Source organism: Panthera onca, chromosome A1 (genome assembly GCF_046562875.1).
Source record: "Panthera onca isolate mPanOnc1 chromosome A1, mPanOnc1 haplotype 2, whole genome shotgun sequence".
In the NCBI taxonomy this organism is placed as follows: domain Eukaryota; kingdom Metazoa; phylum Chordata; class Mammalia; order Carnivora; family Felidae; genus Panthera; species Panthera onca.
The window spans coordinates 151,896,737-151,921,268 of NC_138339.1; the positions used below are offsets into that span (position 1 = coordinate 151,896,737).

The following is a 24,532-nucleotide window of genomic DNA, read 5'->3' on the forward strand; positions in this document are numbered from 1 at the left end:
AGGGAGCACTCGAACCAGAGGGTTCCTAGACAGACATGGCCTGAAGCCAGCATGCTCCGAAGATTTATTATTTATGAACTCAGCTTTGAGAACAAGTGTTCTGAACCACATGTGCTGGTCTAGGCAATTCCGCCCAGCACCTCCTCATGCAGAACAGGCATGAGAAGGTATGTTGGCACTTGCCCTCATTCTCTTCCGTGTTTGCCTTCCTTTGGTCAAAGCCACTGGGGTCTCCCTGTCACTCAAGAATAGGGGAGGGGTGGAGAACACAGATATGTGGATGAGTGCCCTTAAAATAGAAAGTACTCACGTTTCCAAATAGTAGTAGGGCTGTAGGGCTTCCCAGGGAGATTCTGTGGCCTTGAGGGGATCGCTTGACTTCTCCACAAGTTCCAGGAAGGTGTAGAACAAGTCTTCCAGACGTGTTAGGAGAGAACAGCGGCTGAGCTCCCCAGCTTCTGTAGAATCCTAGGACTTTCTGGAAAAATGATCAACTGTGCCTTTCTGGAAGGTGCAATAGAAAAAATAAATAAACCAAGGGCTTCTTAAAGGGTGTGTTTGACAGAACTGAACACACTGAGTGTTGGGGAGCAAGGCCCTGGTAGCAGGAGATAAGGGGAGAGAGAAAGACCCAGCAAGGAACCCCCGGGGTGAGGATGGCTGTCTGGGCTGGGCCAGGATCCTAGGTGGAGACCTGGCTCTTGAGTGCGTGGATGCAGGCCAAGGGCAGAGGCTGGAGGACTCAGATAAAGTTTCTGCATTATCAAAACACCTCCAGTCCTGGACAGGCTGGGCCTGGTCCCTTTGGGAAAGTTTCTCATGTTCAGGTTGAAGTTGGTCAAATTCTAGCATTTGCCCCCCACACCAGACTCCTGTGCAGGAAATCAGGCCACCTCCTCCTCCATGTCTGGGGCCATGACAATCTTTCCTCATTGAGGACCTGACTTGGGCTGGGCTCAGAACACTCAGCCCCATTACCTCTTGTGTGAGTAAGACACTGGCCTGAACTCTACCTGTTCTTCCCTCCTGTTGACCCAAAAGTCTGCACATTTTCTGGGAGAGTTTTGGAGGGAAAAAAACAGGAAAAGTTTGCGTCCCTCCTGGAGGTGGGATATTTGGTTGAATTCAGCAGAATGTTATTGACTGAAGATTTGAGTCCCCTTCCCAAATCCGTGCTCACACAGGGACTGATGCTGCCAACCCACACAGTCCTCTGTGTTCCTATAAGGAGAGCGAACTATTTGGTAATCAAGTTGCTCCCCTGTTCTATATAAATATGAAGACTTATGCTGCCACTCATTTTCATCTCCCCGTGCATTGCTTTAAGCGGATAATGACATCATCTAAAACCCAGGTTGGGTATACTTCTGAGTCAGGATGGAGGACCGGGGATGTGACATTAGAGGAAGCACCTAAGGGGTTTGGCAGCCGTGATGGAATGGATCCTGAAGGTGGGCGCACCTGGACAAGTGGTCCTTGGTGAGCATGCACATGGTCCGCAGCCTTTTACCTGAGTGGGAAGAGCTGCTGGAGAAAGCAACCAAGGCCCTCAGGGGCAGGGATAAACCCCAGATGGGGACGGGCTCCCTGAGTCAAGGTGGAAGGAAGGACACAGGGGGCCCCAGACTGTAGTGTCCCATTGCCATGGCATGTCCAGGACAGGTACATGCAGACAGACAGAGAGCAGATTGATGGTCGTCAGGCAGTGGGGATGAGGGGGGAAATATAACCACAAAGCAGTTCGGGGTTTGTCCTGGCACGAGATCCAGGTGGTGGCCGTACAAGCTTGTGTCAGTGTACTGCATGTCACTGGATCGTTCACTTCAATGTGGTTGACTTTGTGTTATGGGAATGTCACCGCAACTTGAAAAAAAGAAAAAAACAAATGGAAAACACATAAGGTAGAAGGGAAATCTCCAAGTTGCAGGCTCCCGGGCGCCCCCTGCAGGGATGAGTGTGCAGTCCAGCACTCTGCTCCAGGGATGCGCCAGGACTCAGTGAGCTTGCGTGGTCCATGCGCACCTGCGCCTACCTTGAGCCAGGCTCCCTGCGGTGTCTGTCCTACAGAGGGCAGAGGCCCTAGGAGAGCTGAAAGGACCCTCCCCGTCCCCCCCCAACCCGCGCTCATCTGCCCCTGCCACACGCCAGCCTCTTGCTTCCTGCTCTGGGCTGTGCTCACAGAGTCTTTTTGGGTCCTCCCAGCATTTAAGCTGGTGTGTGCCCTCCCCCAACCCCATCACGGGTACTTGGCTCAGCTCTCCAAGTCCACTGGGACTTTATGGCTTGGCTGCAGGCACCGCCTGGGCCACCCCCTTCAGGACCTACCCCCTCCTCTGGCTCCCTGGCCTCCAGTCCTGCAATGGGAGGGCTCCTTCTGCACATTAGGTCCCCTGTCACGTGATCTCTGAGAGGCCCTCGGTGTCGTGCACTGGCCTCAGTGAACAAGGGGGCAGTGCCTCTACCAAAAGATCCTCAGGGGCTCCTCCAGGGGAAGGAGCAGCTGGGGGTGGGGGAGCGTCCCTTAGGCGGATGGCACAGGTGCCATGTGGTTGGGGCGGGTAGGAAAGGTGAGATGTCCCCAGAGAAACACCGTGGTGTCAATGCAATGACGCGCTTGGGTCATCCAATTCCTGGTGGTTGTTCTTATACACATACCTCTGCATGGGGCCTTTGTGTCCCCGGGAAAGCAAGCGCTTGGCTCACCCAGTGCCTGGTGGTAGTTCTTACCCACAAACCTCTGTGTGGGCCTTTGTGGTCCTGGGAAGGCAAGGGCTTGGGTCATCCAGTGCCTGGTGGTAGTGCTTACCCACAAACCTCTGTGTGGGCCTTTGTGGTCCTGGGAAGGCAAGGGCTTGGGTCATCCAGTGCCTGGTGGTAGTTCTTACCCACAAATCTCTGTGTGGGCCTTTGTGGCCCTGGGAAGGGAAGGGCTTGGGTCATCCAGTGTCTGATGGTATTTCATACCCCCAAACATCTGCGTGGGGCCTTTGTGGCCCTGGGAAGGCTCTAGTGAAATAGGGAGGAAACTCTTTTCCCTCCTCCAGGGGAGTTTATGTTCTGGCTCCTCCCCCTTCTCCCCTCCCCATCAGTCTCCCTACCCCTCTTCCTCCCCCCACTTCGTCCTCTCCCCTCCTACCCTGCCCTCCGCATGCTCATCTTTCCTCCCCACCCTCTTCCCTTCCATGGTCTCCTCCCACTCCTCACCTTCTCCTTCCCCTCAATCCCGTTTCCCACTTCTCTTCCCCTCTCACTACTCCCCTCCCCTCCTCCTCCGCCTCCTCCTCCCCTCCTCCCCTTCCCCTTTTCCCCACTTCCTCTCCTCCCCTCCCGCTCCTCCTCCCTCATTCTCCCCCCTTTCCTCCGCCTCCTGCTGGTGCTCACCTCTCCTTCCTCTCCTCCCCCTCCTCCTCTTCATATCCCAATCCTCCTCCCCTTATTACTCCTCCTGCCCACCCCTCCTCCCCTCATCCTCATCCCTCATTGTCTCTCCTCCCCTCCCCTCCTCTTCTCCCCTCTCCCACTTCTCCTCCTCCCTTCTGATTCCTCCCCTCCACCTCCCCATACTCCTTCCCTTCCCTTCCCCTCCTCTACCTCTTCTTCCTACTTCCCCTCTTTCTCCCCATCCTCCCCTTCCCCTCTTCCCTCACTTTCCCCTCTTACCTTCCCTGCCCTCATCTGCTTCTTCTCCCTCCTCCCTTCCCCTCCTCTCCTTTCCACTCCTCCTCCCCTCCCCCTCCTCCCTTCCTTGTCCTCCTCCCTCATTCTCCAGCTCCCCTCTACATCCTCCCCTCCCCTCCTCCACCTGCTCCCCAATACACTCTGTGGCTCCCACGCGACTTGGCAGACTTAGAATTCTGCTTCCTTTACAGCCTAGTTGCTCTGCTGATCCTTCTCTGGCCTCCAGGGCATCTGGGCCTGGTGTGGGCTAGGACTCAGCGCTACTGAGTTGCAGGATAAACAGGACCCAGGGACAGTTCCAGCAAGCCCCCCAATATCTGGTGAAGGGTGAGCTCCTTTACCTTCTAGTTGCCATTTTAAACTGTGGCTTTGTTTCTGTGTCCTGCACAGGTGGATCTACACACAGCCCCTCCCTGCTGTCCCTCCCCATGCAGTTCCCAGAGCCAGGAGTGGGGTCCCCGCACTGCCAGAGTCTGTCTGTCCTGATGCTCAGTTCCTCCGGAGACATTGCTGTATGAGTAGGCGTGGATTCTGCGTGTCCCTGGAAGAGCTGAGTTCAGGGTCCTTCTCATCTCCGTCCTAGACTGGGCCCTCCTGAGCCGCTTTCTTTCTCATCTCCTGACACTGTGTGGATTGCCTCTAATCTGCAGTTTTAATGGTTTATGGCACGTTGACCTTTCTGGCTTTATCCAGCGTCAGTTCCTTTTCCTAGCAGCCTGGGGCCTTCTCTGCTTTCCCTGTACCAACAAGGCAGTATGTCAGTGCTCCCTGACCAGCTGACACTTTGCCCTCCTACAGCTTCCCACGTGTCAGATATGAAATCAGCAAGAACTGGAAAATAAAAACCTAGAAACAAAAATCATCTCAGCTGATAATCAAAGAAAGAGGATAAATACAGATAAATCTAGCTGCAAAGTTAATAGGAAACCTCATGTAGCCCATGGTCATGCAGCAGGTGTGAAAGGGCCAGAAACAACCCCCGTTTTAATAACTCCTGTTTCATACAAGTGAGGCCTCGTATCCCCTTTCCTGCAGTCCATTACCTGGGATGATCTACTACTCATCTACCCTTGCCTCGTGACCACAGGCCATGTTTAGTTAGTCACTGCTGTTCCCAGTCTTGCCTCAGACACAGCGTCTGCCCCCAAGTGGCCTTCACATCCCTGGACCCTCCTCAGAATCCTTCAGTGGGAACCTACACCTGACCAGGAAGATTCACCGCCCCCTTTTGTCAAGTGCACACCCACAACACTCAAGACACCCTCCCTCACTGTACAGGTTGGGGAAATCTGGCTTTGGTCCTGGCGGTCCTTCCTGCTTTGGCTTACACAGACCATCCTTAGAATGCCCCTGTGGGGTTTGTCTCATCTTGTTCACCCATACTGTATATGGATCTAAGTCTTGGGCATATTTTCAGAGATGATGTACATGTTTTCTACTCTACTATCTCATAAAAATCTCAGGTCTCTATCTAGTAATTATCTTGTAAATAAGCTGCTTGATACATTTTGTTTTGGGTTTCAAAACTGCTTGGTTGAAACATATATCATATGTGTGACACACACACACACACACACACACACACACACACACACGTGTTCTGTGAAAGTGTCAGCATAATGAGCATCCATCTCTCCCAAATTTTCCTTGTCTCCCTTTGTGATCTATCCCTCCGGTCCCTGCTGCTGATTTCCAGGGCCCACTGACCTGCTTTCTTGTCATGATAGATTAGGAAATACAACCTGCCCTATAACGACAGGAAACAGCCCATGGTTAGTGACTGACTAACCACACTAACTGATGAGGAAGTCAAGGTTCACACAGAGGCCATCTAGCACTCTGGAGAAAGTCACAGCAACAATACTCTTTTTGTCTATCCCTCATCTGTTTCCCAACTTTATTCATACATTTCTAAGATCCTGAAATCCCTCTAAGATTGGCTTCTGGCAAAAATAATACAGGCCTAAGTTTTGATCTTTTCTAAAATTTTAGGAGTTTTTTTTTTTTTTTTAATTTTAGGAGGTTTAAAGCTAAGTGTTGTGACATTTAAAATTTTCCCAACCTTCCTGTGAAACGTGGACAAATGCTACATACCCCATAACTCATTGGAATAAGGGAGTTCAGAGCAGAAGGTCGTGAAAAAAGAAAAAGCCGACACCAGGCATAGCGATAAGTAAGGAGAACATCGCTGCTGAGGAAGGAAGCTGGACTCCAGCCAACAGTCCAGGTGGAATCTGAGGGGCTGAAAGAGAATCCAGAGATGGGAGTGACAGATGTAGCTTTTTGAATCATTCATAAGCTGCATCAAAGAAAGTGGAGATTTCTTTTTGGAACCCTAATTTTCCTGTCAAATAAAATGGGGTGTTGTCAGTAATGTGCTGACGTTGCTGTATTTTGATGAAGGTAGCAAGCACAGCTTCTTTATTTCCAGCACCGTGTAACTTGGAGACCATGGCAACCAAATACAGTTCAAAAAGACAAAGGGTATAGGAAGTATATGTTGTGACTGCTGTGTTGGAAGACCCTCAAAACCAACATACATAAATAGGCTCAGAATGGGAGAAGAATCTGGGGTCAATAAAAACGCTGTGAATGGGAACTTCCTGTCTGGACAAGATGGTATAGACACACTTTCTCTGGTCTCTCCAGTAAGCACCAATATAAACCCTGAAAGTAACATGGGGATCACCCAAAGTAGAACTCTGGAAAGCAGTGAGAAGGAACAATGGAATGGCAGGGTGTCTTATTCTTCGCACCCATCCTACGAAGGGACTCATCTGGCGTTTCTCTCGATCAAGCAGCACAAGACAGCCATGTAGCCTCATTCTTCTCTGGATTGACTGGAGAACCGCTGACACCGAAGGGGACCCCCCAGCCCAGTTCAGTCTGGATGGGATAGACCTGGATCCTGGAAATGATGAGCACCACTGGAGCTGCCTTCTTCCCTGTGGGAACTCAGGTGTCCCTTCCTGTTGGGAGATGCTGAGGCACCAGACAGCACCTGGAGAAAGCACCAGCACACCCAGGAAGCAACTGCAGGAGGGACCACTAGAACCAGCAGCACCTGCAGGAAGGACCTACCAGAACCAGGCAGTATCTGCAGGGGGCCTCCCACAGCAGCAGCCATTCCAGGGAGACACACACTCACATACATACACACACACACACACGCACGCACGCACGCGCACACACACACACACACACACACACACACACCACATCATGTCATAATGTATTCTTCCTGCCTTCTGCCCTCCAGGGGATCCTGTCCAGGCTTTATGCTCACAGATGTTGACAAAGGGGCTCTGGGAGTCGAGGGTTCAGGGCACTTAGAAGCACGTGGACCCAGGAAAGTTCTCCATGTAAGGGAAACTGCTCCTGTACTTCATGCACTTTCAGGGCTGCCCTTCCTGCTGCCTCTCCATGCTCCTCACCTTGCTCTCCTCAGGATTAAGGCAGAAGCTCTGAGCACCCGCCAGAAGTAGCAGATCGCAGTACTCAGAGCAAACCAGCCAGGCACTGGAGAAAACAAAGCCTCTGGTCCAGGCAAGAGCAGCCCAGTAATATTCATTGTAGTCAAATGAGAACTCCTGGAAGCCTCTTCTGATTCGATAAGAAGGATTATGCATGCTAATTGGATAATCCTATTGGGCATCAACCAACCAGTGAGGAAATAGAACATTGAGTCAGCTCTACCTACAGGACTTTCCAAAGATGCCAGTGTTATAGCACCTGCATGCTTACAATTCATTTTAATGATTTTTAAAACCTTAAAAAAATAATGAATGAGGCCAATGCATAGACACACACACATGCAGAAAAAAACAGCATCCTTAGCCTTATGAGGAGCTTTGAACTTTAACATTATTATCTCAGGCTGTTCCATTTTATTGCATTTTTCTCTTTTTTTCCTATGCCATTGGAAATCCTTGGGGGCCCTACCAACTCTCACCTCTATATCTGCGTTTCTTTACCAGACTGCCCCTAGGCACAAGTACATCATCACCTGATGTTTGGACAAAACACTGAGATGCTGGGAGGCACTAGTCATAACTGTGGCCTCCACACTGTCCACAGGCTCAGGCACTAAAGGAAATTCTCCACCTGCTGATACAGAAGACCATGGGGGACGGGAAGGAAAAAAGAAAGATTAGAGAGGGAGGGAGCCAAAACATAAGACACACTTAAAAACTGAGAACAAACTGAGGGTTGATGGGGGGTGGGAGGGAGGGGAAGGTGGGTGATGGGTATTGAGGAGGGCACCTGTTGGGATGAGCACTGGGTGTTGTATGGAAACCAATTTGACAATAAATTTCATATTTAAAAAACAAAACAAAACAAAGCTGAACTTTTGAAGTGAAATAAAGGGTTAGATTCCCCCCCCCCCCCCGAAAAAAAAAGTAATTTAGATTTATGCTGACATACTGATTTTGTTACTGGTAACAAAAGAAAACGTTAGTGTACAATGAACAGGAAAAAAAATTGGGGAAGAAATTGTTTTCATACAGATGTTTAATAACTGATTATTGCTTGGATATATTTCTACAGTTATTTTCTCCCTACTTCTAGCATTTCCACTTTCTAAATTTAATAAATAAAATAAATTTCATAAAAATCAAAATGAAAGTCAATTACCCACATAGTCACAATCCAGAAATAATTTTACAAGTAGTATCATAACATAGATTCTTTTCAGTTTTAATAAGAAATGCGTCTATAGGTAGAAATTAGAGTCCTCTTTATCTGTCATCCTAGGTCATCCTCATTATCTCCATGGGGGAAATTTGTAATCATTTCAAGGTGTCCTTCCAATCCCTATTATTTTTTAAACTATAATTTAAAATTATACATTTTATTATATGTATAGTTTTTATAAACCTTCTTGTTCTTCACTATTTCTGATATTCAGAGTAATTTCCTAGGAACACACATTAATTTAGTTGCACTTAACGTTGAGACAGTGCTTTATCAATGAACATATTTTGCAATTATCCTATTTCATTTTGTGACACTTGGACCTTAATGCTATTTCTACTTTCCTGTCATCACACATCCTTCCTAGTGAAGGCAGTGGTGCAGAGCTTCATGTATTCTCCTGTAGAGTCTTTCTGAGGATATTCTCATAGGAAAGATTTCTGGTTCATTTGTTGTCTGTGGTCATTTTTTTTCTTATTTTCATCCATTTGCATATATATTTTCTACTGGTTTCAGCATCTTGCCTTTGTGCATTCTGAAAATATAGATGCGGTGAGTATATAATTGTACTATATAAACTTTTCATTCATGATGGTTCTGTTGAAAAACACTGGTGCCCCTACAACACAACAGTAGAAACATAACTTACCACAGTATGTAAATAACATGAGCATCACTCTCCCTGACGTATCGTGTCGCTTCTTTCAAAGTCTGTTGGGGATTGGTCACTGTGCATCTGTTATTAAGTTCACACATAGCTAGAAAAGCTTGTAGTTGTGTTGCCCCCTTTGATGCTTAGTGATGAGTCCACAAAATTTTTGCAAAATGGATTTTCCAAAGAGGAAATTGGTCAACAGAGATTCAAGTGCAGTGAAGACATGCAAAGAGAGTTTAGATTAAAATCCAATGTAAGTGGACTCATACAAACACAGTTGTTCATGGGAATGTGGACATAACCTATGTTCAGTTGTCTCCAGACATCCATCCAGAAGAACTCAGTGTAAATAGCACGTTCAAAATAATGAAGGAAAGCAGTTTTGACAAAAAGGTGGAGATATCCTAAAGTAATTGATGCGACCAAAAATATTCACATTAAAGTAATTTTCAGAGATATGTCACAACATTTAAAATGCAAAGGATAAAAGGTTGGATGCTGATTCAAAACTAGGAGGAAAATGACAATTTTCCAAGGCATAGAAAAGATGCTCACTCCGTTTTATGTAACATGCCAAAAAGTAGAAAGGTGCAGGAGTTTTGACCTTCCCAAACTATGTTACAAAGAAAGGCTGCCTGTGACTGTGTGTATGGACATCTATGGAGTAGGGCAGTGGCTCTCTACTGGGGTAAATTTGTCTTCCCGGGACTTTTGTCAGTGTCTGGAAATGTATGGGATTGCCCCAGTTGGTGGCTTCTACTGTCTGACAGTTTTCTTGAGTGTGGAGGGACCTGTGACTTGTTCTAGACAATTTAATACGACAAAGGCCATAGGAAGGCACCCCTGTGATTACAATTCATCATATAAGGACGGACTTAGTACACTGGAGAGATAGACCCTTTGCTAGACTAGGAAACATGCCATGTCAGGAGACTTCAGGTGCCCTCTCAGATCTACAGTGGACCCATATGAAATTCAGTAAGAAGCTGGGGCTCTCAGTCATGCAGCCACAAGGAAATGAATTCTGCTAAGAAGCCAAGTGACAATGGAAGCAGAGTCGTCCTAGGTTGATCCTTCAGATGATAACACAATGAACTGTTACATAGCTGAGAAAAGAATACCGCCTGTAACCCCTGAGCTTCTCTGGAAGCTTGTAAATGGGGGTTTATTTCTGTTGCCTTAGGGCAAGGCTTGGGGAAAGAATTAGGGAATTACTTCAGGAGAGGATAGAGTTTAGGGAAAGAGAAATCTTTCCAAAAGAGAGGTCTTACAGCCAAGTGAATCTCTTCCAAATGGAATGTCAGAGGTTGGGGATTTCTGGCATGGGGTTTTGGGGAGAAGATCAGTGGAAGCATCAGTGTTCAGATCCTGATGGAACAGGGCCTCCCAGGTCCCCACTCCCCCTTCAGGAAGGATCCAGAAAGATCCCAAATTTGGCCTTATAGACACTAGATGCTGGACAGATGGTCCCGCATCTCTGGGTCAAGTGAGTGTGAGTTGGGGGCTGCTGAGGAGCTGTGTTCCTGGGGACCAGTGGCTCTTCTGACATAAAGGAAGGGTGAGGTGGCGGGGTACAAGGAATGGATGTGCTGTGGGCATGGCTGGAAACACTTCCCACTGGTGATATTCCTAGTTCTTGGAGATGTAAGCGCCCCCCTCATTCAGGGCTGGGGGAGGTGGTCTCAGAACCAATACTAGGAAACCCAAAATTTCTGTGTCCTCTGGGCTTTCATTGGCTATTTTTAAAAAAATGCTTATTTAATTATTTTATTTGAGAGATCGAGAGAAAGCTCGAGCAGGGGAGGGGCCGAGAGAGGGAGACAGAGAATCCCAAGCAGGCTCTGCATCATCAGCATGAAGCCCGATGCAGGCTTCAACCCACCAACTGTGAGATCATGACCTGAACCGAAACCAGGAGTTGGATGCTTAACTGACTGAGCCACCCAGGCGCCCCGCCTTGACTCTTTTTGTGTGTGTTTCATTTACAATAATGGTGATGTTTGCCATCTTCAAAATACCTTCAAAATACCTGTAAAGAATAAGAGTACTTAGTCACGCTCTGTTGGCCAGAGCATACAGTAGGAAACATGCTTGGTATTGTGACTTTTCATTAATACATCTAACTTCATGAAACCAGGGTCACCAGGATTATATGAGATGCATTTAGTCTATTCTTATTTTTTAATCTATTCTATTTGTGTAAAATGCTGCTTTTCATTTCCCAAGTATATTTCACTTCTCACTCATTGCTGTCATTACCTTAATAGGAGACGACATTGAAATTCATGTTCTAAGTCTTTACTGGGGTAGGCTTTCTGTCAGAACAGTGAGGGACAAAGGCAAAGATCTTGGCTCTCCTATTCATGGGAAAGATACAAACTTACATGTTTCACTGGTGGCCAGTTTGCGTTTAGTGACCACTGTGCCCTAATTCAACCCCAGTGCTTTGGAGGTCGGAGGTGACACTATAAGTCACAGTTTCCTGAAATCTCAGCACCACATGACAGGGTTGGGTGTTAAAATTTGCATGCACATTCTGTTCTGATTTATGATAAGTTAAATGAAAAAGCCACCTTCTTTCTACAACTTACTGTTCCCTTCTGTTTCTCCACTTACTTATGTCTTCTTCTTATTATTAACCCAGGGATTCTAAATTATATGAAAAGTGGATATTGATCATCATCTGAGAACACCATTTTTATTATTCTTAAAAAGGTCATATCTAAGTTTTTTTCTTGAAGGACCCTAACTCCTGATGTTGCTCTTTCCCCCCTCCTTCAGTTCTTTCCTATAATGCCATGTCCAATGGAGCTGAAACCTGATTAGAAGCTGAATGCTCTCTGAGAGCTGAAAACGGTTTTCATCTGGGATTTTCATCAGTTTCCCTTAACATTGAACACACATTTCTTCCTCTCATGTTTATTTTTACACTCATTGGGTTGGTGATATCTGGCCACTAATTTGACATTTTTCCTACCAAACAGTGCATGGCCCTTTATCCATCATCAAATATGTTCACTTCTTGATCCTCTAGGGGGTTCACTTTGGACCCTCTAGGTAAATATGAGACTTAAAATGTTATTTCATGCAAAGTATGTGCTGGTTGGAGAACCCTAGAGTTTCAACCATTAAAAACTACCTGAATCTTACATGGTGTTTAAAAGTCTTTGTGTTTGAGGTCCAGTCCAAGTTGGCAATGTAGGAAGACTTTGAATTCACGTCCTGCATGCAGACACCAAATCTCCACCTACTTATAGAGCAATTCCTCCTGAAGAAGACCTGAGGGCTAACTGAACAGCTTCTTCACAACAAAACATACAGAGACAACACAGAGTATGAGAGAGAGACATGGTAATGAAGAGAACCCCCACCCCTGACACTGTGTACTGCAGTGAGGAGTGATAGCACATGAGCAGACTTGTTTGTCTTGGGGCACAGAAAAGAAACCCATGGTTTAAGGAGCCCTTAGAATGTAGAAGGGCAAGCCTTTGAGTCCTGCCAAACAGCAGGGACCTACTGGAACTCTCTCTGCGTGGAGCGGCTGGTGAGCACCATGGTTTACATTCTCCCTCCACCTTCATGGCATGGATGGAAGCAGGATCCAGGGGCTGTCAGTGGCCTGAGCCTCTAGCCCACACCAGTCCCAGCCATCCCACCAAGGTGGTGCCCGCACGGCACCAATGGAGACAATCCTGATCAGTGCTCAGTACATCTCCAACTGTCATGCCAAGGTGACACGTGCACAAAGCACCCAGAACACTCCAAGCCCACACCACTTAGGCTGCAGAAGGCTTGCTACAACATGTCAGGGGGAAGAGTGATCCAGATCCACTTGGGTCATGTCTGTGTCAGCTCCAGCCGCCCTGTCAGGGGACTGACTGAATGAAGCACCTCAGCAACCTCCAGCCCACACCCTGCTTCAGTTCCAACCACCATACCAGGAGCACCCCAGGACATTCTGGCCCATGCTGGCCTCAGCTCCAGTTGTCTCCGGCATTGAGCACTGCAGGACTACCCAGCTTACACCCACTTCACCTTCAGCTGTCCTACCAGGTTACTCTCTGCATAGAGAGCCTTCAAGCACCCTGGCTTGCACCTAGTTCATCTGCTGCTACTTTACCAGCACCTTCCATTCACACAGAAACCCAGGAAGCCTGTCCCTGCCCCTCGTCAGCTTCAGCCAAACCCCAGAGTATCCCCTGTGCAGAGCACCTGGGAATACCCTTGCCCTGTCTCAGGTCCAGCCGCCCCACCAGGGTTCCGTCTGCACAGAAAGATGTGAGACACCTTGCTTTGTGAACACTTTAACTTCAGCTATCCTGCCAGGGTGCCCTCTGAAGAGATTGCCCCAAGATCACCCTCACACGTACCCACTTCAGTTTTAGCTGTCTTGTCAGAGTACCCTCTCTATGAAGAGTATTAGGGATGCCCTAACCCACCTCCACTTCAGCTCCAGCCATCCTACCAGGGCAGGCCCATCACAGACTTCCAGTAATCCCAACCCATGTTACACACTACTACAGCCAGCCAGCTGAAGTCACCAAGTACCCAATTTACACAGAGGACAGAAGACAATTCTTTCCATTTTAAGATGGTACATGATGCACTTAATTCACAGAACAAAAGAGAAAGTCAAGCAAAGTTGGGAGACAGACGGATGTGCTCCAAACAAAAGAACAAAACAAATCTCAGAGAAAGAAGTAAATACCATGCGGATAAGCAATATGCCTGAAAATAGTTTAAAGTTATGATTATACAGTTCTTCGCCATTGTTCGAATATGTAGATATTTAACCAGATGGAATGTACATTCCCCACACATGTCCATACATACACATGTGCACCCAGGGAACAGAGCAAGGGGTTGGAGACATTCCATTGAATGGTGACATCACCTTATTCTATGAGAATATACACATCGTTTCTCCTCAGTGGGGCCATCAATCTGTCTGTCATCTTAGGACCAAATGAGTACAAAACACTTCTAGGTTTGTTTTGAAATACAGTGTTGAAATGGTGATAAAGGCTTGTTTAACCTTACACCACAAAATTTCAAAAGTAAAGTCCCACTTGCCAAGAGAAAATTGTTTTTATACAACACACCATTTCTTTTGAATGTTAAATACCCAGTTATACTTCCAAAAAAAGTTATGATTATAAAGATACTCACTGGACTGCCAAGAACAGTGCAATAACTCAGAAAGGATGTCAACTGAGATAGAAAAGATAAAAAACAACCAATCAGAGTTGAAGAACACAATAATTGGAATAAAAAAATACACGCCAGGAAATCAACAGTAGATCAATAGATGCAAAAACATGGATCAGCAACCTAGAAGACACAATAATGGAAAGCACACAAAATGAACAGCAAAAAGAAAAAAAAAGAATTAGGTTAAGGGAACTCTTGGACAACATTAAGTGAACAAACATTTATATTATGGAATATCAGATGGAAAAGAGAGAGAGAAAGGAGCAGAAAAATTATTTGAAGAAATAATGGCTGAAAAATCCCCTAATCTAGGTAAGGAAAGAGTTAATCCAGGTTCAGGAAGTACAAAGAGTTTCAAACAAGATGAACTGGAGAGGTTAGTTTCACACAAAAATGTAATAATTACAATGTCAATAGTTAAAAAGAGATTATTAAAAGTAGGAAGAGAGAAGCAACCAGTTACATACAAAGGAGACCTCATAAGACCATCAACTGATTTTTACTAGGAACTTTGCAGACCAGAAGGAAGTGGCATAATATACCCAGAGGTGAAAGGAAAAAAAAAAAACCCTACAATGTGGAATATTTTACCTGGCAATGTTATTCAGAATTGAAAGAGAGATGAAGATTTCCTGAGACAAACACAAATTTAAGGAGTTCATCACCACAAAACCAGCCTTCCAAGAAAAGATAAATGGAATACCTTTTTTAAAAAAGTTTTTATGTTAATTACAGTTAGTTAATACACAGTGTAATAGTAGTTTCAGGTGTACAATATACTGAGTCAACACTTGCATACAGTACCCAGTGTTCGTCACAAGTGCACTCCTTAATCTCCATCACCTATTTAACCCATCCTGTCACCCACCTCCCTCTTGGAATCATCAGTTTGTTCTCTATAGTTGACAGTCTGTTTCCTGGTTTACATCTTTTTCTCTATTTTTCCCCCTTTGCTTGTTTTTTTTTTTCATAAATTACACATATAAGTGAAATCGTATGGTGTTTGTCTTTTTCTGACTTATTTCTCTTAGCATAAAACTCTCTAGTCCATCCAGGTCATTACAAACAGCAAGATACCATTCTTTTTTATGGTTGGGTAATATTCCACTGTGTGTGTTTGTGTGTGTGTGTGTGTGTGTGTGTGTGTGTGTCTGTTTCTGTGTGTATCATATTTTTATTGATTCATCAGTCAATGGACACTTGGGCTGTTCCCATAGTTTGGCTATGGTAGATAATGCTGCTATAAACATTGAGGTGCATTTATGCCTTTGATTTAGTATTTTTGTATTCTCTGGGTAAATAACTAGTAGTGCAATTGCTGGATTGTATGGTAGTTCTATTTTTATTTTATTTTTTAATTTTTTATTTAAATTCCAGTTTTTTACCATACAGTATATTAGTTTCAGATGTAGAATTTAGTGATTCAAAACTTTCATATGACATCTAGTGCTCATCACAAGTGCCCTCCTTAATCCCCGTCACCTATTTAATCTATATCCCCACCCACCAGTTCTATTTTTAATTTTTAGAGGAACTTCCATACTATTTCCACAGCATAAAGGGACTTCTTTGAGTGGAAAATAAAGCATCATAATTTGAGAAAATGATGAGCAAAAATTATAAAATATGACAACACACATAAAATGTGGAGGGAGGTGTAAAAAAAAGTTCTTTTAGAAAGTGTTTGATTTAAGTGACCATCAATTTAATATAGACTGCTATATAGTGAAGGTACTCTATATGAAGTTCATGGTAACTCCAAACCCCAAACCCATAATAGAGACATTAAAGAATAAAGAGGGGTGCCTGGGTGGCTCATTCGGTTAATTATCCCACTTTAGCTCAGGTCATGATCTCATGGTTTGTGAGTTTGAGCTCCACATCGGACTCTGTGCTGACAACTCAGAGCCTGGAGCCTACTTTAGATTCTCTGTCTCCCCCTCTCTCTGCCCTCCCCTGCTCATGCTCTGTGTCTCTCTGTCTCTCAATAATAAATAAATGTTAAAAATTTATAAAAAATAAAGAGAAAGAAAGTGAAACATAACACTACCGAAAATCATCAATCACAAGGGGAAAAAAGGAAGAGAAGACAAGAACAAGAAGAACCACAAAAAATTCTAGAAAACAATTAACAAAATGGCAATAAGCACCTACTTATCCATAATTACTTTAACCAGAAATGGTCTGAATGCTCCAATCAAAATACAGAGGGCAGTGTAATGGATAAAAAATAAACTGTGGACAAAGTAGATTTTAAAACACTGACTATAACAAGAGATGAGGAAGGGCATTATATCATAATAAAGGGGTCTATCCAACAACCAGATCTAACAACTGTGAATATTTATGTCCCCAACGTGGAAGAACACAAATATATGAATCAATTACTAACAAACAGAAAGACACTCATTGACAATAATATAATAGTAGGTAACTTTAACACCCCACTTACAACAAACATCTAAGAACAGATCATCTAAGCAGAAAATCAAGGAAACCATGGCTCTGAATGACACATTGGACCAGATGGACTTAACAGATATGTTCAGAACATTTCATACCAAAGCAGGAGAATACTCATGCTCCTTGAGTTCACCTGGAACATTCTCCAGAATAGATCACATTTTGGGTTACAAATCAGCCCTCAACAGGTTCAAACAGATAGAGATCATACCATGGATATTTTCAGATCACAACACTATGAAACGTGAAATCAAGCACAAGAAAAATAATTGGAAAGCTCTTCAAATACATAGATGTTAAGAATATACTACTAAAAAATGAATGGGTTAACCAGGAAATTGAAGAAGTTTAAAAAGTTCTATATATATGCACACAAAGTGACCACACAAAATTAGAACCAATAAATGAATTTAGTAAAGTTTCTGGATTCGAGATCAACACCTCAAATCTTATGAAATATCTGAAAAGTAGACCACAAAACAATCCCATTTTCAACAGCATCAAAAAGAATAAAATACTAGTGAATAAACTTAGTCAAGGAGGAAAAATAACTACAGACTAAAACTTATAAAACATTGAAGAAATTGAAAGGGACACAAGTAATTGGAAATATATCTTGTGTTTATAAACTGGAAGCATTAATATTGTCAAAATATCCATACTAACAGGGTAAATTACATATTCAGTGCAATTCCTATCAACATCCCAATGACTCTTTTTAATGTTTATTTTTGAGAGAGAGAGAGAGAGCATGAGCAGGGGAGAGGCAGAGAGAGAAGGAGACACAAAATCTGGAGCAGACTCCAGACTGGGAGCTGTTAGCACAGAGCCCAGCATGGAGCTTGACCTCATGAACTTGAGATCACGACCTGAGCTAAAGTTGGGTGTTGAACCTACTGAGCCACCCAGACGCTCCCCCACCCCATGACTTTTGTTTTTACAGACATAAATAAATACACTTAAAAGTTATTTGCAACCATCACATATAATGAATATGCAAATAAGCCTCGACAAAAACGAACGAAGTTGGAGGAATCACACTTCCTTCCTCTTTTCAACATATATTACAAGGCTAAAGTGTAGCACTGGCATTTAGACATACAAAACAGACCAAAGAGAATCTTGAAATTAATGCACACATATAGAGTCAACTGATCTTTGACAGGAGGGGTAAGAGTATACAATGGGGAAAGGATAATCTCCTCAACAAATACTGTTTTGGAAATTTAATATCAACATGTAAATGAATTAAATTGCACTATATTCTGATACCACAATCAACTGTAAACTAAAACTGATACAAAACACCTGAAATTGTAAATCCTTTAGAACCAAAGGGGAAAATCTTCTTGACTTTGGTCATGGAAATTATTTCATAGATATGACCCCAAAAGCACATTAGCACAAGACTTCAGTCAATCAAGATGAATAAGCTCTAGAAAGCTGCTGTACAGGGGCCCCTGGGTGGATCAGTTAGTTAAGCATCTGACTTTGGCTCAGGTCATGATCTCACAGTTTGTGATTTCAAGCCCTGTGTCAGGATCTGTGCTGAAAGCTTGGAGCCTGGAGACTGCTTTGGATTTTGTGTCTCCCTCTCTCTCTGCTCCTCCCCTGCTCATGCTTTCTCTCTCTTTCTTCTAAAAAATAAATAAGCTTTAAAAGAAAGAAATCTTCTGCTCAACATATTACTTATATTCAACAATAATGCACTGTACTCTTAAAATTCTGTTAAGAGGGTTGGTTTCATGTTAGGTATTCTTTTCACAAAAAACTAAAATCTAAAAAAAGCATAACATAATCAGTTCAATGCCATAAATATACATATAGATTTATTTTAATAGATATATTACTATATAATTTAAGTACAAATCACAGATGTTAAATACACAATTCAATGCTTTTGAAATTTGTAGTGACTATTACAATCATAACAACATGATAAGCTTAGAATATTTTCACTTTCATCCCTAAACAGTCTACTTTCTTTTTTGAAACAGTGATTTTTTAACAGATCACTTTATTCGGTGAAAATGATATAGGATATCTGTATTATTTCAGTTCATATAATACATTTTTGAGGTTCATACATGAGACGTGAAGTGTTATCTCTTTATCTCTTTACATTGTGGAACACTATTCAATTGTATGGATGTACTACCTAGTTTTTTTTTTTTTTTTTTTTTTTTTGCCTATATATGTCTATTATTATGTGAGTAAACAAAAATCAGTTGCTTCCTGGAGGTGAGCTCAGATGATGGCATAGCAGGAGGACCCTGGGCTGGCCTCATCCCTCAAACACAGCTGGATAACTATCAAATCATTCTGCATATCCAAGAAATTGACCTGAGGACTGACAGATCAAAATGCACAACTAGAGGTCACATCAAGGAAGATAGGAAGTGTGGAGATATGGTTTGGGGGAGAAACAGATCACAGATGCGGTGGAAGGGAGGGAGCTCTGGTTAGGAGAAAGATAAGAGAGAGTAGAGTGCACAGGGATGTGCACAAAGAGAACATTTCCTCAAAGCCAAGTCCCATGATACAAAATCAGCATAGAGATCTATTGCATTTCTACATACCATAATGAATCCACAGAAGGGAAACTAGGAATCAATCCCATTTACAATTGCACCAAACACAATAAGATGTCTAGAAATAAATCTAATGAAAGGGGTGAAAGACTTGTACTCTGAAAAGTATACAACACTGATGAAAGACATAAAAGATGATACAAAGATATGGAAAGGCATTCTGTGATAATGAATCAGGATAACAAATATTATTACAATGTCTAGACAACCCAAAACAATCTACAGATTTTATTCAATTCCTATCAAAACCACCAGCATTCTTCACAGGGTAGAACAAACACTTCTAAAATCTTGGAACAGCAAAAGACCACAAATGGCCCAAGCAACCTTGAAAAAGAAATGTAGTGTTGGAGGCATCACAATTCTGGACTTCGAGTCACACTACAAAGCTGTAGTGATCAAAACAGTATGGTACTGGCACAAAAATAGACACACAGAACAATGGAACAAAATACAAAACCCAGAAATAAACCCACAGCTATATGGACAATTAATCTTTGATAAAGCAAGACAGAATATCAAATGGGAAAATGACTGTTTCTTCATAAATGGTGTTGGGAAAAAATGGACAGCTGCATGCAAAAGAATGAAACTGGACACTTTCTTACACCATATACAAAAATAAATTCAAAATGGATTAAAGACCTAAATGTGAGGGGCGCTTGGGTGGCTCAGTCGTGTAAGCAACTGAGACTTCGGCTCAGGTCATGACTTCCAGTTCATGGGTTCCAGCCCCTTGTCGGGCTCTGTGCTGACAGCTTAGAGCCTGGAGCCTGCTTCAGATTCTGTGTCTCCCTCTCTCTCTGCCCCTCCCCTGCTCATTCTCTGTCTCTCTCTGTCTCTCAAAAATAAATAAACGTTAAAAAAAATAAGACCTAAATGTGAGACATGATATCATTAAAATCCTAGAGGAGAACACAAGCAGCAACATCTTTGACACCGGCCATAGCAATTTCTGATTAGATATGTCTCCCGAGACAAGGGAAACAAAAGCAAAAATGAACTATTAGTACTTTATCAAGATAAAATGCTTCTGCTTCTGCACAGTGAAGGAAGCTATCAACAGAACTAAAAGGTAACCTACAGAATGGGAGAAGATACATGCAAATGATATATCTGATAAAGGTTAGTATCTGAAATATATAAAGAACTTATAGATCAGAGTTAAGGTGGCAGAGGAGCTGGGAGACTCTAAGCTTGCCTCATTACTTGAACACAGCTAGATAAATCATTTTGAAACCCCAAATATCAAATCATTTGAACACCCAAGAAATCAATCTGAGGACCGAGAAAGCAAAAATACACAATTATAGGTGAAAAAAGCCACCACATTGTGGAAGGTAGAAGGTGTGCATAGTTTATTGGGGAAGAGATGACTGAGGGCGCTGTGATGGGAAGGGAGCCCTAATTGTGGAGAAAGGAGCAAGAGAGAAAGAAAGAGAGAAAGAGTGAAAGGGAACTGCACAAGAAAAAACATCTTCCCCAAACCCACCGGGAAAAGGAGAGGGGCTGAACACCACAAGTTTTTACAAACAGCAGAGCGCAGAGACTTAGGTTTCAAGGATCCACGCCATTGGAAGGGTCGTGCCTGGTGGGCTTATGGTGCTCTGGTAGAAAAGGAGGACAGGACCAGGAGCAGGCAGTGTGGTCTGAGGATCCCCTGGGTCACATGGGAAGAAGCAGTTTCCCTGCTTGGAGTTCATTTGGCAGAGGTGGCACTGCCTGTCAGGTGACAAAGGATCCAGCAGGTGCCATTGGGCTTCCCCATTCACTAACATAGAACAGGGATGCTTGCTGAGGGCAGTGAGCCTTGGTGTCAGATTTCTGCTCTCTTTACCATAAACTCCAAGCCACTGTGTAGTTATGCAACCAATTTGTGGGACAAGCCAGCAATGGCCACAGTGCAGTGAGAATCTCCCCCAGAGGATCAGAACACCATGAGATCTCTACAATTTGGAGGTTTGAAACCCAGCCATGTGCCTGAGATAAAACACAGGAGTGCTATGCTGAGACAGGTAGATAGATCAGAAGCAGGAGGGTGAAAGCAGGGATCTGGCTAAAGTCAGAGATACAAGATAGGTGATTATTTGCTCTTCTGTGAGGGCTTCCTGAAGAGTGGTGGGCACAGACTCCCTGCTGTTGGGGACAAGAGAGCAGGGCGATGCCATGTTCACCCCACCCATCTGTAATAACCAACTTCAGTGAGAATAATAGCCCCACCAAGTTGAGGCTGGAGTAGCTTACACCAAGGCCCACCACCCTGGGCCCTGCAGGTGCATCTGCACTATGGCAAGTCTGGCTGAGAATCAGCACACAGCCCCTTCACCAGAGGACCAACACAAAACCCTCACACAGCTCAAGTCTACTGATCATAGAGTGCCTCAAAGCTTCAGCTCTAGAGAAAATAGAATTCCGCTGCATTTATGTTTTCTTCCCCATGGGATATAAAAAAAAGCAAATTTCCCATGGATACAGAAAGCAATTGTGTAAATTATTTTACTTTATTTTATTTTATATTTATTTTTTCATCTATCAGACCAAATGATCCTAGGTTCTGGATCCCTGTTTTTTATATTACCTTGACAATTGGAGAAAACAGAGGAATTCACCTCAAAAGAAAGAACAGGAAGAAATGATGCAGAGAGATTAAATAAATACAGATATAAGTAAGATGTCTGAACTAAAATTTAAAACAATTATAAGGACATGTGGGCTCTTTCCATAATTTGGCTATTGTTGAAATTGCTACTATAAACATCAGAGTACAAGTGCCCCTATGCATCAGCACTCCTGTATCCCTTGGGTAAATTCCTAGTAGTGCTATTGCTGGGTCCTAGGGTAGATCTATTTTAAATTTTTTGAGGAACCTCCACACTGTTTTCCAGAGTGGCTGCACCAGTTTGCATTCCCACCAACAGTGCAAGAGGGTTCCCATTTCTCCACATCATCTCCAGCATCTATAGTCTCCTGATTTGTTCATTTTAGCCACTCTGACCGGCGTGAGGTGGTATCTGAGTGTGGTTTTGATTTGTATTTCCCTGATGAAGAGTGACGTTGAGCATCTTTTCATGTGCCTGTTGGCCATCTGGAAGTCTCCTTTAGAGAAGTGTCTGTTCATGTTTTCTGCCCATTTCTTCACTGGATTATTTGTTTTACAGGTGTGGAGTTTGGTGAGTTCTTTATAGATTTTGGACACTAGCCCTTTATCCAGTATGTCATTTGTAAATATCACAGGCAGGATGGAAGTGGCTTCTGGTGGTGGTTCGAGTATTACCTTGCCTCCATGTACATGCCTTGTTTGATTCCACATCCACACTTGTGTCTAGGCTACTCTCTCTGCCCACATGCCCTGATTTGACCTTGACCAACCTTAGGGAGCCCTGGAATCTTTGGCTTCGACTCAATGTAGTTCTGTCTGCACCGACCTGCCATGGGGTGGGAAGACAGAGGCATCCAGGGTAGACCAGATGACTAGGACTTTGTGAGTGTTGGAGAGTGGAGGAGAAGGGGAAGTGGGTAGGTAGGAGGGGGGGGGTGGGCAGGAAGAAGGTGGGAGAGGAGGGAATGAGCAAGGCTAGTATTTACAGAGCAACTACTTCATGTCTGGCACTAGGCTCAACATTAAACATATGCCCCAAATTCATTTCAGAAAATCACCCCACAGCATGTAATGATATGGTGTAACAGTCAGCTTGGTCTCTGTAACAAATACCACAGACTGGGAGGTTTAAACAACGCATTTATTTTTTCCCAGTCCTGGGAACTGGAAGCATGAGATCCAGGTGTGGGCAGGGCTGGTTCCTCCTGAGGCTTCTCTCCCTGGCGTGCACATGCCATCTCCTCCCCATGTCCTTACACGGTTGCCCCCTGTGTGTGTCTATGCCCTGATCCCCTCTTCTATTAAGGACCCCAGTCACATGGGATCAGATGGGATCAGGGCCTACCCTAGTGACTTCCTTTTACCTGAACCAACTCTGTAAAACCCCATCTCCAAATATAGCCCCATTCTGAGGCCCTGGGGGTTGGAGCTTCAACATGTGAACTGGAGGGGACATGATTCAGCCCATAATATACTGCCAGTATTTTACAGGGAAGGAAAATGAAGGTAATAGGGGATTATTCAGAAAGGTTTAGCCTTGTATGTGATCTAGCTGGGACTTAGAATGTATACATCTCCCCCAAATCGGTGACAGGCTGGAGCAGAGAGATCATGGGTCTTGCTGGAGGAGGGTTCCCACCCTGTCCTGTCCCTCACCCTGAGGAGGCCTCAAGGCCTCTGGGGGCTGCCGTTCTGAACAGATGGTCAGGGGGCTGGGGTCGTGTGTCCAGAGGCAGAAGAATGGCCTCAGGGGTGCCGAGAAGGACAGTCCAGAGAACGCGTAGACAAAGGATCCATTGCCCATGCTGTAGAAGGAGATTCTGCCTGCATCACAGTCCAGGAAAACGCCCACACGATGCAGGGGCCCCGAAGGGTGCAGGTGAACTCTTGGGAAGGCAAGCGCCCAGAACCCCTTCTTGTACAGCTCCAGGGCCCAGAGTCCATGCTGGGGGGCCTTGAGGATCCTTCCCATCCAATCCAAGCTCTCCAGACACACGCCCAGGTTCCAGGTCTTCCTGTGCCCCACCTGGACCTCCCAGTAATACCTCCCAGCTGAGAACTGCTCCAGGCCCAGCACACAGGGGTCCCGGTCGAATCTGCTGGGGGCGTTGGGCAGCTCTTGTTCAAAGAACAGCCGCCTCACAGTCTTCCTGTCCTCAGAGAGAGCGAGCTTGGGGCTTGCAGTGTCGGGGTCCAGGGATGGGCTCACTGCGGGAAGAGAAGAGGATCAGATTTAGGGGTTAGGGTCCCCACCTATGCTCCTGCATGGAGGTGGAACCATGCCTCCTTGGGAGTCCCTGTGCGTCCCCATTCTCTGTCCAGGACCCTGTGCACACAGGCCATCCCAGAGCAGCAGAGGTGGCTCCCTGTGTGTCACCATTCTCTGTCCAGGACCCTGTGCACACACCCCACACTTCCCACTGAGACAGTGTCCTGGCTCTGCACTCTCTGTGTTAACAGTGTCCCCCACAGTGACTGTGCCTCAGAAGATCGGGCTCTCTTGCTGCCCAGGCTCTGCACCCCGTCTGTCCCTCAGGTAGTAAACAGGAGCTAAGGTCTCTCAGGGCACCTAAACGTGGTGTTTACAGCCATGGAACCAGCATTTAGCACAGCATTCCTGCACTCTGCAATAGAATGGAT

The 24,532-nt window shown here is 44.6% G+C and overlaps 2 protein-coding genes across 4 annotated transcripts in view; both read right to left on the minus strand.

Moving 5' to 3' along the window:
- LOC144612758 (putative butyrophilin-like protein 10) overlaps positions 1–24,532 on the minus strand; it is a 38,504-nt gene that overhangs the window by 10,083 nt on the left and 3,889 nt on the right. For all 3 annotated transcript variants that reach the window (XM_078452516.1, XM_078452514.1, XM_078452508.1), the window contains exon 2: positions 311–504. The gene's annotated coding sequence lies outside the window, so the exon portion shown is untranslated. The remainder of the gene's footprint in view (positions 1–310; positions 505–24,532) is intronic.
- LOC132675408 (butyrophilin subfamily 1 member A1-like) overlaps positions 22,987–24,532 on the minus strand; it is a 48,000-nt gene continuing 46,454 nt past the window's right edge. Inside the window, 2 exon segments of the mRNA XM_078433392.2 lie at positions 22,987–23,530; positions 23,532–24,100. Coding sequence (XP_078289518.2) covers positions 23,441–23,530; positions 23,532–24,100 — 659 coding nt within the window. The 3' untranslated portion in view covers positions 22,987–23,440.